This window comes from Ambystoma mexicanum, chromosome 6q (assembly GCF_040938575.1).
Source record: "Ambystoma mexicanum isolate Mex_15411 chromosome 6q, UKY_AmexF1_1, whole genome shotgun sequence".
In the NCBI taxonomy this organism is placed as follows: Eukaryota; Metazoa; Chordata; class Amphibia; order Caudata; family Ambystomatidae; genus Ambystoma; species Ambystoma mexicanum.
In genome coordinates, this window is record NC_090937.1 from 599,678,218 (window position 1) to 599,693,740 (window position 15,523).

Genomic DNA, 15,523 nt, shown 5'->3' on the forward strand with positions numbered 1-15,523 from the left:
TTATGTAACCCAAATTACAATTCCAGGATGGCAATCTTTTTTTAAAAACTGTTCCCCTTCTGGGATTCAAACCTGAGCCTTGCCAATACCCAGCCAGTGGAGCAGGTCACTGCGCTATCTTGCATGCCTCAACTGGTGTTGTTTATTTCAAAATACTGCTTGGGACATAAAACGCATTCCCAAGCAGCCAAAAAGCCCAGCTCGACAGTGATCTGCATATGAATTGCTGTAGGTGCAGCGGTGCTTGCAGGTAATCAGAGGAGCATGTGTGGATATAGACGTTGGCATGTCCCTTGGGAGGTGCGAATGGTGAGTGACTGGAAGGGGGCATATATAAAGCTGCATGCTGGGGGGGCAATGACACACTATTGGTGGGCATTTAAATGCATTTTCTTGCACTGTATTTTCTTCAGTATTGCTAGAACTGGTGTAAAATGCAGCATTGCCGGGTGGATCAGAGGGATCTATGTGATCACTGCGATCGCCGAAAATGCGGACTTTTTCTTTTTTTGACCCTTTACACCACATATATATGCATGGGAGACCCCCCTGACGGCCCCCCATATTAATATCATACTCTAAACCCCCCCCAAATATTTATGTGGTGTAAGGGGGAGTTAGAAAAAAATTTAAAGTCAACATTTTCGGCCGTCGCAATTCCCAGGTCGACTTTTTTGTACGATTCCGATCGGAGGAAAGAAAAGACCCGGTATGCGGTTTGATTTGGGGCAGTGACAGTGAGTATGGGGGAGGGGAATGAGCAGAAAAGGGGGCGGGGCAATGGGAACACAGTTCCACTACTTTTTGTTTCATACGTTGACCACTGGTAGAGAGTTGAATCGCCTTAAGTGAAAAAAGTGTAGGGCCGATGACCGAGGCTTGTGGAACACCGAAACATAGTGGAAGCGGAGAGGAAGCGCAAGTGTCTCAGCTCATGAAAATATCCGCCAGAATGGTTAGAAAAACAGGAGCAAAGACAACATTGAAAATAAACAGAGAACCACTGATTAAGGAGAAACGCGAGAAACGAGCAAAGAGTTGCAAGAGTAGTACACTGTTTATAAGAGTGTGGATCTATGCTGCTGGAGAAACAGGAGCGAAAAAGAGAGAACAGATCTGAAAGGAAACAGATAGGATTGGGTAGGATGGGAGTATAGTAACAGCAAACTGAGTCCAGACTCAGTGATGGGAGAGAAACATGGAAAAGAAGAGGAAACTGGAAAAATAAGGAATACCTGAGACAATTGTCAAGGAAAGAAGGAAGGGTGAAGCTTCTTGATCTTGGAAATATATGTCAAAGTGAGAAGCGAGGAGCATAGCATCAGGAGTGAGGATACTGAGAAATGATGCTTGAATTTGGATAGACCCAGGGGAACCAATGGATTTTCCCTCCTCTGCTTCATGCCTGGCTGCTTGTCCCACAGAAGTCTTTAATTTCTTAAAGGATTGGCGATTTCTGTAAAGTTCTCTGCATGTCCTGTATATGTAGAATTAGATGTTCATTTCTGCACGGGATTTCACTAGTTACTCTCTGTGCTGAAGGAGACTTGAAGTCATCGCTACTTTAGCTCAGAAGGAAAGAGAATGATGCTCTCGAGGGAACCCAAAGGAAAGTCTATGGCCACCGGCATTCCTGAGCACCAAATCCAACTCTTCATTGCACATCAAGTGGGATGGTGAACCACGGGGTGTGACTAGTTCCTGCCAAGTCTAGTAACTGAGTCAAAGTGTCACATGGGAAGCCATGCCAATCCTTCTTCTCAACATCGCTCGGTAGCTCCCAAATAGCCTTGCATCCTGACAATTGCACCGGACAAAGAGCTGTAAATGGTCTCCTGTGGCTTCTTACACTGATTTGGAATTCTCGCGATGGCCTAAGATAGACAGTTTGAGTTTGATCCTTTATCCTGCTGTTGTGCAGTTGTTTGTATCGAGTGGTGCTAGATTCTAGCGCATGAGAACCACCTTTTATTCTAAAAGAAACATTTGGTTCCATGTGAATATGTCACCTTTAAAATGTCCCCAGGGAGGCAAATTTATTTTCCTGACCCCTAAAATATAAATATAAAAGGGGTGTAATTTATGATTATAAACTCCAACCCTAGAATATTTGGGGAAAGTGTTTGATTTGTTGAGGGAGCATATTTGGGGAAGTTCACCCTCCTCCCTAACCCCCGCAGCATTGTCCTTGATGATATGTTCACTGGATGCCAAACATTCTTGTCAAACCAGCAGCATGGGCTGTAAGCATCACACGATCGGCTAGCCTCCAAAATTACTTGTGTTTTAGAAAATGTTGAGCTTGGCTTTATATCCATGAAACTACACCAAAAAGACAGACATTCACCTAAATAAAAGTCAATCAGTACATGATCAATAATCGTATCCGCATTTCTTTGGCCTTTCTCCTACTGTCATGTGTTGCCCGCCTTTTTTCATCCCACATAAACCACAGAGCGCTTATAGCACCCCAAAACTATTTGCAGGTGATTTGAGTCTTTCGCTTGAGAGACAGATGCTAATTTACAATATATGCTGCGCTTAATGACAGAGGTATTGCCATACCTGCCATGCATCTGCATGCCTGGCAGAGTGGGGTCAGGTCCCATAGTGCACAAGCAACACGTCCTGGTGATAGTTGCTGGGGCGCAGGTCCCTGGCCGTGCGCAGACACACACTGGGGGTGCAGCAAAACATGTGGACGTCTGAATACTGTTACATGCAGTCGTCCAGGTCCCACCGCTGCCCCGTGTCCTCGGTCCTCGGGGGTTCTCCTCGTGTCCTCGGGGGTTCTGTGCTCCATACGGGAAAAGTAGTGGGATTCAGAGCCCAGCGCGCAGCAGCATTTATCAGTTGGAACGCAGATCTCGTCCTCTGCGCCTCTGACCTATGACCCTAAGTCACGAAGGCAGAAGCAGGGGTTACAAATAGGAAAACAGGGATAGAAGTTGCTACCTCTGGTGACCTCAAATTACGTCGCTGTTTAAGGCACCCTCTGCAGCCCTGCCAATAGGTATATCAGTTCCTTATGCCATCAAATAGCAAAATCAGCTTGGGATTTACAGTTACTGACATGCTATGCAAATTATCTCGACTGATTATAAACAAATGAAAGTTATTCACATATAAGTCTTGTCGGTATGCTGACCACTGGACTTTTGCAGTTCAGTTACTTGATAAGCACAGCACTACCTGTCCGCCCCCTCTCTCACTGCGAGTCAAAAACACTCCATATAATGACCAACCGCAGTTAACATGTTGACATGTAAGAACCTGACTTGTATGTACAGTGAATCTCTTTTGCATGAGAAAGAAGCAGCGTAATGAAGGGAGATGATCTGATGTATTCTCTCACTTTAGGAACCATTGTTTTCTTACATACCCCAGTGTTTTGAACTGAAATTAGAAAATGATGGACCCCCAGGTGTTTTGCTTATTTATTCTGTTTCAATGACACACGCAAGCCAGAGAACATTGGCCTGCTTTATAAGAAACACAATTCCTAAAAACAATATGTAAGACAATTGAAAATAACACACAAACAAAATGAGAGAACAACATAAAAAATTCAAACCTTAAATTTAAGTGATTGACTACTGGGACAAGCTGGGGGGATGCGTTTCCTTAACCCAAGCGCCCTTTCAGTTCACATAATAAAGAGCCTTGGGTTGAGTTATTTTCTCCACATTTGCAAAAAAAATGAGATCAACTCTTTGGAGGGAGAGCCCTTTTCAAGGGAAGATGCAGGGCATGCTCTGGCCAAATTCTGCTGGTCCTTTGCAGCGCTTCTTCAAGTGCTTTTTGCGATATTATTTACCGGTTGCATGTCTGGCTACTCTGTTCTGGATCTTCTGGAGGGGAGAGGTTTTATATTTTAATGGGCGGGTAAGACAGAATTGCAATGCAGTAGGCAACACATGAGTTGAGAGATCTTCCTGCTACCAATCCAGGCCTGTCCGCGGAGAGCGACGAAGTTAACACAACTTTTACCCACAACTTTTACCCAAAGCCCATTTCATGGAAAGAATATGTAATTATTATGACTTATTCCGAATTGATAGAGAAATACATCGCTAATACAGCCTTCGCCGATTAAGCCCTAAAACCGGAGTTCTGCCGCTTTACAGCTAATGGTATCATTTACTTGCCACCTGTGTGACACGGAAAACTCCGATTCTCTATGGTGGAAATATATGTGAGAGGCCCACGTTTGACCAAGATGACTGAAATCGACTGAGACGATGTATCCAATGTCACTTGGTACAGTTGAAAGTAACACCTATGGTAACACCGGAAGTGTTATGCACCTACAACTTGCCAGTGAAATAAATGGGAAAAAGTGCCCCCAACTATATGCTATATCTAGATTGCAAGTCATGCTGCACTTATAGAAGGAAAGGGCCCAGGTTGGAGGCATTTATAAGGTGACACCTCTCTGAGCCGACGTGCAATATGCTTTATGTATACCCTTGGGAGGATATAATCACTGCCAGTTTCTGGGTTTCTGCCACTGCACTAAACCGCTAGTGCGAATTCCTTCCACTCCTTTCTCTTTTTCTTTGACCTTTTCTCTAATAGTTAACCTTTCCTTTTCTAGTACTGTACCTTTTGCATTGTCTTGTGCTTTTTCCAACACTTCTATTTTCCTTCCTACTTTGTTCTTGCCATCTCTACAGTTTACCTTCTCCATTCAGTTGTTATTAAGTGTTCGCTAGCCTTTCTCCACATTCCAGTTGATTTTGTCATGCCTGCTCCATTTTTCTATGCATTCTGTCTGGATTATGTCTCTCTTTTCATCACATTCTCCCAGGTAAATGCATAATCATTCCAGAATCCATGCCTTTTTCATAGAAAATAGAAAAACCTGTACATGGTGGATAGTCAGCATGGAGGGACCATTGTGATACATTCAGAGCGTGCAGCCTGTAAATGGCACACACTGGAAATGAATGTGGGATTATTTATCAAAATGAGGAAGTCATTGGGCCTCATTACGAGTTTGGAAGCAGCCATGCCCTTAGTAAGGGCATGGCTGCCTCCAAACTCGGGTCCGGATTCCTTGAATGTGGAATTACCGGGCCATTCCAATCGTGGAGGACCCGGTAATTCCTCATTCAAAAAACCCATCCCCATTCCAATTTTAGCCCCCGTAGGGCTCAATGGGAATGGGGAGGGAGCTAATAATGGGCTGTTAGTAACGGGCCCGTTATTAGCTCCCTGGTCCCCTTGCGGGACCCGCAAAGGACTTCAGGCCTGACCAGACGGTCAGAGCGGGTCCCGCAAGGGAACCTCGTAATAGGGTGGAATGGGTTTACCGGCACTGGCACCTTTACAGGCGGCATTAAACCCATTCCACCCACCTAGTAATGAGGCCATTGACTCTTGATAGCAACAAGCCAGGATTGAAACCTGTGACCACGTGGTTAAACACAAGCCCCTGTAGTGGATGCATTAGTCGATTGAGTCACACACACCTTCATGTCCATCAGGCCTGACAGCAGGGACTACTTTAAAGTTCAGTAATGAGCCAAGTACTCATCACTGCTCATCACTGCTCCTGGCATTATTTGCATTAGCTCCCACTTTTGACGTCTAGTTGCTGATGTATTTGGGGAGGGTTTGTTGAAAAAAGGATTCGATTGGGTCATGCAATACTGTTTTCTGCATGAATATGTATAACCAATATGGCTGCCAAGAGTCCCTTTTCTGTTTTCGCAGCTCACTGCAGGAGAAGGCAGAAGCTAAAATATGGCTGAAATCAAAAGGCAACAGTGGGAAACTGTGAACCTTTGACTTAGTATGACTTTAGAGATCAGTGTGGGGATGGGAAACATAATGAGCAAGGGCAGCCTACCAGAAAAACACCAGCTTGCTCATAACACAGGCCGCTAGTGATAGTTTCAAGCAACTTGATTGGGTGCTCACAAAAAGCTGGGTGCTAATATTAAGTGTTGCTAACCATGTACAGAGTCTGTTTGCTGACACTCATATGCGGCAAAGGTTTCCCGATGCTACAGTTACGTGGCATTTACTTCAGTCATTATTCAAGAGAAGGAAGGCACGAAAGAAGGGTTTCTGTTTGAAATCCCTGCTTGGGGAAAAGTTACTTCAAAGCTTAACTACATTCTATCTTATACCTCATGACATATACATTGTGTGATGATGGCATGCTTAGTGATAATGCTGGCCCTTGCATTCGTTTTCAGACTGTTTGAGGCCAAGCGCTTGCTGATTTGCTGTAATAGCTGCTCACATTTTGATGATGTACCCAATTCTGAAATGAAAAACCATCACACTTAGCCCTAACGTTTTCATAACGTGAACAATATTTTCTCTGCTTTTCAGGAAAACCTACATTCGCAGGCCTCGCAATAAGTCTGCGTTTTTACAACCACAATGGCTCTGCCAAACCGTCTTCATCGTGCTGCTGGTGGCGGCACAGGTGGCGCTGAGCTTCTTCTTCTTGAGGACCTACTGGGATTTGGAGGCCGTCAAGCACAAGCACTCTGACATATTCAGAAGCGGTAAGAACGGGGCATGAGACGGGGGTCTCTAGGATGGGGTTTGGGGTGTGAGGGCTCGGCATACTGAGATTCTGAGCAAGTCTGGTACTATATGAAATGAAGCAGTAGATGATGTTAGCTCAAACTTCCACACAGTGTTTTAGGAGCTTTCTGTCCCATGGCTTCAGTTGTTCGACCCAGAACATGCAATTGTGTGTCTTTTGTCTTTGTCTATTACGGTGCCCATGAACAACACGTATCAACATTGCCCAGATCTGTTTATTGAAAATTGGCATACGTGGCAAATGTGGTGATAGTTATCAATGAAAACCTAAATAGGTTAGACGACATTACTCTGTGGATGATTGGAGTGACCAATTTAATGAATTCATGTATGTGTTGATTTATTTATTTGGTGCTTTATAAGGTTCTAAATGTAATATGCAATTCTCAATAGTCCCCCAATCAGCAATCCCAGTGCATAGAAGCTGCATTACAATTGAATCATGTTGATTCAATGTGAACATGCAATGTTGCTGCAATAGAGTGCAGAGTTACACACTAGGGATTAGTTAAACCACTGCTGCCACCATGCCCAAAGCGGGGCTGAATTGTCCACAGGGAAGTGTTACTTATTGTTCTTACTGATTGGTGATGGTGTAACCTGCAGGCGATGGAGCAGAGGTTGTGCTTCAATTCTAGGAAACCTAAGTTTAAAGGAATTTTACCATCTGGAAGTTTTTGATTTCTAATTGTGACCAAAAGTAAACAAGCACTGAGCAAGCCAACAGTGTTGGCCTTTGTATAGACATTCGAACGGCCTCTGCCAGTGTTGTAGAGAACTATTCAGGACTCGAATTTAACAGCAAAAGGAAAACGTCTGCTTTGTTTGGGAGGACCAGCTCTTTGTTTGTTTTGTTTCTAATGTTTGACTTTTCATTAGAATATGCTAGAAATTCAACATGGGGTTTGCTATGGGAGTAAGAGGCTTCCTGTGGTGAGAGAGTCTTGCAAGAGTCTGCATCCAACGGGGTGGCGCAAGACTCAATGCGAGAAGCGTGCACAGCGACGAAAGGGCACGCTGACCAGCGCCAAGCAGAGCAGGCGTGGCTTTCCAGCGCTCCTCCATGAGAGAACATTACCAGACTCATGTTTCCTATACAAGGACTTACACTGAGAGACTACCATGAGTTCCAGGAGCAGTGAAGATAACTGTACCCTGTAAATAGTTTCCTGTGCAAATAGACCACAGTGCAGTGTGACCCACTCCAAGTCTCAGTCTTCATTTTACAACATATTTGGCGACAAGGTCCAAGAGGTGTTCCCCATGCGTTCAAGATTCAAGGTGAAATGCCACCACCTAAGTTTCTTCATTCGCCAGATATGCCTGCCATTCCATGGCCTCAAAGGGAGCCTCTCTTCACCATGTACCTGGATGCCGTGGGGGCCACTGACTACTCTCCTGCCAGTAAAAGAGCTGCTGAAGGCCATGGGAGTGGAGGAGCAGAGAATGTTTGCAGTCCTAAATCCTGAAACAATTGCAGACTACACCGATAATGTGTTTAAAGACGCCACCAGGCATTCTAAAGCGATTTTCCAGCAACGAGAACATTGTGCTGCACCGGATCAAATTTTACGGTAGGAAGCAGGAAGCTTCAGAGTCGATGGATGATTACATCACATGGATGAGAGAACTAGCAGCGTTCTGTGACTTTGGCAGCAACACAGATAGCATGATTTGTGATATGTTGTCGGTGGTTCACTCTAACTCAAGGAAGGTGCAGGATAAGTTCATAGTGGTGAAGGATGTGGTGCTTGATAAAGCAATTCAGTTTACTAGAGCTGTTGAAGGAACCTCAAGTAGGCACAAGGAAAGCGAGAAGTGCCCTAGGCCCAGAGGTGTACGCAATGCTGTACAGAGGAACCGAAGAGAAATCAAGGTGGCATGGCAAGGATGAGTGTTCCCGCAGAAGAGAACCATTAAAGTGCCACAGGTGTGCCAGCACCCGTCTTCTAGCAAATGATAGGGAAGCCCGGCCAGAAGCTAGGAATGCTCAAACTGTAGGAAGTTTGGACAGATGGTGGTTGCTTGCAAGTGTAGAGGCAAGAAAATTGCCTCGGTCGAAGTGATCGGTGACACAAGAAGTTTCAAATCTTCAGAGGAGGACAAGACCACCATCATCGTGTTCAACAGTTCCACCACACAGAGAGAGAAACCACACTGTGTGATCAGAGTGGACGGGAATGAGACCAGGGTCATGGTCGACTCCGGGTCGAATTTAAGCATTCTACCAGTTCGTACATACAAAGAGATGGTGGGCCAGAGTATGGTTGAAGTCATGAAAAAGAAACCCAGACCCAATGTTTTTGGGGGCGCATCTTTTTGTCTGTTAGGATATATCAACAGTCCAGTAAAATTCAATGGGAGGAGATGCATACACAAAGGCATACTTCACTGAAGAAGTTCCAGCGGTACTAGGGTGGGACGGCCAAGCAAAAATTGGACATACAACTGGAAAGATCAAGTTCTGTCATTGCAGTCGGAGGAGCATCCCCATCGAGAGACGAATATGCAAGGTTGTTCTCCAAAGACATGGGACAAATGAAAAAACCTTGTGCCTAAAATCAGGCTATGCCAGAATGCAGTCCCAGTTAAACACAGAGTAAGACCAGTGCCAGCAACAGCATGGCTGGCACTACAGATTCAGTTGGAGAAAATGGTCAAGGAAGGCACCATAGAGACCGTAGAGTCATCGAAATGGTTGAGCCCGATGGTACTTACAAAGAAGCAAAGTTCTAATGACTTAAGGGCGTATAGACTTGCGTAGTTTGGACCTGGAAGTCATCACTGACAGCTACCCAATTCCCAGCATCAATGAGCTCATCCTAATGATAAAAGATAAAAAGATTTTCTCCAAGTTGGAAATGCAGGATGTGTACAACCAGATTGCATTGCATAGAGTTGAGACCGTTGACAGCGTTTATCACCCCATTTGGCACACAGTATACCAGAATGCCATTTGGGTTGTCCTCCGCAGCATCAGCCTTTCGTCGAATGATGGACTCATTGTTGAAGAACATAGGCAATGTATCTTATTTTCGGGCGGACATTCTAATATATGCAGAAGATATAAAAACACATGACAACGTGCTGAGGAAAGTGTTTCACAAATGGCAAGTTGCAGGGGTGCGGTTGAAGTACAAAAGGTGCGTAACCAGGGTCAAGGAGGTGGAGTACTTAGAGTACACCATATCCAGAAAGGGATTCAAACCCAAGAAGAACTTACTGCGGGCCATAATGAAGGCTCCACCACTGACCGACAAGGAGGAAGTTAGGTCCTTCCTCGGCCTGGCAGAATACCACAGCAAGTTTGTGCCTAGGTTTTTAGAAGTTACTGCACCCCTGAGAGAACTGTTGAAGAGAGGGGTGGAATATAAGTGGCATCAGACCCAGCAAAGAGCATTCAAGGAGGTGAAAGAGAGAATAATATGTGTACTCTGCCTATGACCCTTCAACCTTTCGTCACGACAAATGCCAGTGTATATGGGCTGGGTGCGACAATTAATCAGAAGCAGAGTGACGCAGAACACGTGGTGGCATTTGCGTCAAAATCCTTGTCAGATGCTGAAAAGAATGATTCAACTATTGAAAACGAAATGTTGGCGTGCACCTAGGGCATTGAATAGGGGCACCAGATTCAACCTCCTCATTGACCCCAAACCACTTATAAACATGTTCAGCCCAGGTGGTACAAAGACATCCACGCCCAGGCTAGCACGTATAGCTGCAAAGCTACAGGAGTACACGTAAGATATGGGACACAGAGCAGAATGGAAAAACGCACAGGCCGACTGCATGGTGAGGTTGACAGAGTCAGGAAGATCAAGGTCGATGTTCTTAGAAGACAAACGTTCGGGTGTGTCTATTGGAGACCTGAGCAGCAGGATGTTCATGGAAATGGGTGAAAACAATTGGAGAGACGAATCGGATAAAGATCCTGCGATACAAAAGATAATGATTTGGTCACAAAAGGGTGGCCCGATGGGAGAATTATCCCAGAGCGGCTGAGACCATTCTGGAAGGTAGCAGATGAGATAAACAAAGCGGATGGCATATGGCTGCGAGCTGATTAAATCATACAACCAGCGGGAATGAGGAAAATAATCCTGTGCAGAGCTCATTCGGGACACATCGGGAGCAGCATGACACTGCGCCAGGTCAGGGATGCATATCCGTAGCTGAGTATGGATCACGCCATCCGAATGATGATGGAGCGATGCCATGAATGCTTAAACAGCGATAAGCATCTGAAGGTACGAGAGGCACCACTGATTTCCGACAGAGATACCAGAGTGGGTATGGTACAATTTTGGGTTAGACTTCATGGGCCTGTTAGAAGATATGGGACTGGAGCACAGATACGGGATAGTGATCATTGATTATTTGTCCAAATGGGTGGAAGGCAAATTTGTGTTGGACATTTCCACAGTGTTTCAAGGGAAGGATTGCCCAAACATATTGTTACAGACAATGGTGTCCAGTTGGTATCCAGGGAAAATGAGACAGTCTTCATGGGGAACAACATCAAGCAGATCAAATCCTCTCTATATCATGCCAATGGCTTGGTTGAGAGGACGAACAGTTTTATAAAGTGTATGCTGCAACTGGCCAGGGCCTCGGCATGGACCCATACAAGACAGTGAAGGAGGCTATTGTGGCCCACCGCCTCAATCCCAACGGGACCACCAATGTGTCACCTTTCCACATGTTACATGGTAGAAGGGCGGCGTCCAGACTGGTAACTCCATGGCTTAACAGAGTGTGGGAAGATGAGAAAGTGGATATGGAAGAGGCTGTATGGAGAATTAAGAAGAGTAATGCCACCATGAAGAGAAGAAGTGATGAGAGGGGTATCCAGTTAAATTTTCGAAAACACATTTTCGAAAAGCCATTTTGTCGAAACAAAAATGGCGAAATAAAATTCCAAATGTTTTTTTTTGTTAGTAAAAAAAAAGTGTCAATAAAAAAAAACAGGGGGTTGGGGTGAACCCCCCATTTAAAAAATTAAATTAAAAAAAAACATTCAACATTTTTTTTTCGCCATTTTGGTGTTGAAAAAATGGCATTACGAAAATGTAACGTTCGAAAAAGTCACTATGACCCGATGAGAGAAGAGCTGTCCAGAAAGTGGAAGTACAAGTGGGTGACATAGTCAAAATTAGCCTGCCTCACTAGGATCAAACCACCGGTTCAAGGTTCAGCAGGCCGATCCAAGTGGTGTGGAAGGAATCGAATCATGTATACACCCAAGACGACAAACGCTGGAACCTGAAAGAGTTGCATGTATGAAAGGACATTGCAGGGGTTGAGAGAATCCAGATTGAGAGAACCCAACGTGCAGGACAATGACAATTCCCTTTCATCAGGTACTCTTGACAAGGAACTTGCAAGGAAATGTACCCAGAAGAGGGAAGAGCACAGGGTCAGAAGGGAAGATGAGAGTGAGGGTCAAGGTGAATGGAGCAATGGAGAGGTGGAGAGAGTAAGCCGAACATCTACCTCAGTGTCGTCCGTCAGAGAGAATCATGATGGTCGCCCACACAAAGAGAAATGCAGACCAGCCAAGAATGAAGACTTTGGCCCTCATTACAAGGTGGGCGCAAAGGGATACCGGGCACCGGTAATGACACCGGTGCCGTTAATCCCTTTGCGCACTATTCCGAGGTCCCTTTACAGGTCCTTCCCTTAACGCCTGGTTTTATCATGCGTTAAAGACGGGACCCGCAAAGGGTTACCAGGGTCAATAACGGTACCTCAATTTGCGGTACCGTTATTGACGCCTTTTCCCTTCCCATTGAGCCCTATGGGGGCTCAAATGGGAATGGGGAATGGCTTTACAAATGGGGATTTACCGGTCCCGCCAAGGTCGGACTGGACTGGTAAGTCCACATACCACCAAGTCAGTGGCGGTACCGGTATTGGTGCTAGTCATGGCGCTAATAGCGCCATGACTAGCACCAACCTCGGAATGAGGGCCTTTGTGATGGAGTGGAATCATGCCTCTAAACAAAAGGAGGTAAGTGGTGAGAGAGTCTCATGAGAGCCCACGTCCAACTGGGCATTGCGAGAGCTGGGATGAAAGGGCATGCAGATGCGCTGAGAGCAGAGCCAGAGCAGGAGTGGCGTTCTGGTGCTCCTCCATGAGAGAACATTACGAGACTTACGCTTCCTATACAAGGACTTATACTGACTACCATGAGTTCCAGGAGCAGGGAAGATAACTGTCCCTTGTAAATAGTTCCATGTGCAAATAAACGACAGTGCAGTATAACCCACTCAAAGTCTCAGGGCCTCATTACTAGGTAGGTGGTAAGGGATTACCGGCACCGGTAAGGACACCGGTGCCGGTAATCCCTTACCACCCTATTCCGAGGTCCCTTAGCGGGTCCCTTCCTTAATGACTGCTTTTACCAGGTGTTATGGAAGGGACCCGTTAAGGGACTTCAGAGCTAATAACGGTACCGCAAATTGCGGATGCGTTATTAGCTCCATCCCCATTCCCATTGAGCCCTATGGGGGCTCGAATGGGAATGGGGAATGGTTCCCGGAATGGGGACTTAATGGGTCCTCCAAGGTTGGAATGACCCGGTAAGTCCCTATTTCCGGAACCCGGACCCAGAATGCGGTAAGGGGGTAGCCATGGTGCTAACAGCACCATGGCTACCTCCTACCTCGTAATGAGGCTTACAGCACTCCCCCCTCCCATTCAAGACACTTCCCGTTGTTCCGTATATTTCTTCCTCTTTTTGAATGTGAGAGCTCTTTTCAGATGCATCATTTTATTCAAATCAAAGGTATTGTGCACAGGGATCCCTTATATGTATTCCCCGGTGTAATGGAATGCCATATCTGTAAATAGATTCAGCAATTAGGACTATAATGTGTGTCATAAAATGAGCCAGAGTGTCTTGGTCTGGGAATAAATATTCCCTCAACTGTGTTGTTCTCAGTTTTACAACAAGGAAACCTCCACTTATGTATGTGGACCATGGAAGGAAAGAGGTATCAGTAATGCACAAGGATGACTTTGCCAGACTGCGGGATGAAGTCACCATGCAAGACACGGGAACACAAGCTTCAGTACCTCCCACCCCCGCCCCTTGATTCCAAAACTCCCTCATATGGGGGAGACTCAAGATGGCTAGCCAGCCAAGTCACAGTAGTAGTCCGCGGCTTCATTTATCATCACCCATTCTTTTGCCTGGTTACATGCCACTGGTTCATCCCACTCATCAAGTTGAAGTGTCTATTCCTACAAATTCAGCATCAGATTTTCAGTTACTTAGTTAATTTTGCCAGTTACTTCAAAATGTATGAATATATTGTTTCTGTATTTTTGTGTGCATATACACAGTTTCCAGACCTGACCTCCCACAAAGTACATCTGCCCCTCTTGCTCAGAAAAATATAAGGTTTCTGTGTAACCCCAAGAAAAGACACTGACCTCTGAAACCCCACAGGCATTTCAAAATACTCTTACCTCTCAAAATTGGCACAGGGGTCAGAGTCGGAGGGGAGTGGTCTGCAGCAGATGCTGGGGTCAAAACCGGGTGTTCGATCCGAGTCATGGCACCATGACACTCAAAATAAATGATTTAAGCACTCACATTTACCACCAACAGGTAACAGAGCCAGGATTACTTCATTGCAATGCAAGGGAAAAAATTGGGAATAGTAACCCTGTGCAAGAAAGTAGCTCCCCAGCCAATAGTCAACACGCCTTTTTAGGTTTGTTCATGTACAAGATAGCTACAAGATACATTTAAAGTTGTTCCACTATATATATATTATTCTTGTTTTCATTCTTACGGTATTTCATCTTTGAAGATATCTTAGGAGTGTTCCATCTTTTGCTCGTACCTTTCTATGGGCCTCATCACGAGTTTGGCGGTAGCCCTTAAATGCGGCGGTAGCGCTGTAACTGCCGCATTAAAGTGTCCCCAAATCATGGCTTCTGCTGATTTCCCCCCAGCTCTGAGCAGGGGGAAATCTGCTGAAAATTAGCCGATTTTCGGCGCGTTTAACGCCGGCGGGAAATCCGCCGGCGGTAAACGCGCAAAATTTCCCCATTGAGCACAATGGGGAATGGGGAATTCCCGGTCCGCCAAACCCGTGATCCGGCGCTAATAGCGCCGGTGGGTTTGGCAGTAGGGCTAATAACGCCAGCGCTATTAGCGCCGGCGTTACCGCCCAACTCGTGATGAGGCCCAATCTAAGCTCATCACATGACATTCTGACATTCTCTCCTTCACCTTATATCCCTGCATCACCGCATCAACGGGTCACATGGTTCACACTGGAAACATCTTCCTGCTCACATATCGCTATTGCAACATGCCATATCTTTCGCATGTTGCTTTCTAATTTCACAGGCTGATAGTCTTTAACGCTTCTTCTTAGCAACTAAGAACTGCCATCACCTACCCAGATATGCCCACCGGGCCAGCTGTTGCTGTCATATATCGAGTACTATTGTTTGACATGTATTGCCATGCTACGACATGTCATAAACCAGATATTGTTATCAGAAAGCAGGCAGTGCCATGATATGCCCAGGCACAAACACCAATCCCAGTTATCGCCCTTTAATGTCAGCTACACATTGTAATCGGAATGGCCCAATGAGTGCTCATGTGCCTGGTAATGTGTGCCCTGTGCTGTACAATGGCTTTATCACAAATGGATACAGGGTTGGCCCTCAATTCCTCATTAATATGTTCACGCAATACACCACCAGACTTTTAAAATCTGCCTAGGAATTCAAACTAAGTGTTCACAAACTTATACTGGGAGGTGGCGCTTTCTCGGTTGTGGAAGCAGGAATCTCTGTAACCTATAACCTTAGGTGGCCCTTTAATCGTTAGTAGACACCTTAAGGCATGTGTTTTCCCCAGTAAACACCCACTGGGAAAACCTAGTGAGAAGTCTACAGATGAGCATCTTGCCCGTAGAAGTTGTT

The 15,523-nt window shown here is 45.5% G+C and overlaps 1 protein-coding gene across 2 annotated transcripts in view; it reads left to right on the plus strand.

Annotated features, from left to right (window-relative positions):
* Window positions 1-15,523, plus strand: part of LOC138516158 (EF-hand calcium-binding domain-containing protein 14-like) — a 483,644-nt gene that overhangs the window by 82,034 nt on the left and 386,087 nt on the right. For both annotated transcript variants that reach the window (XM_069631076.1, XM_069631075.1), the window contains exon 2: window positions 6,346-6,524. In XM_069631076.1, coding sequence (XP_069487177.1) covers window positions 6,346-6,524 — 179 coding nt within the window. The remainder of the gene's footprint in view (window positions 1-6,345; window positions 6,525-15,523) is intronic.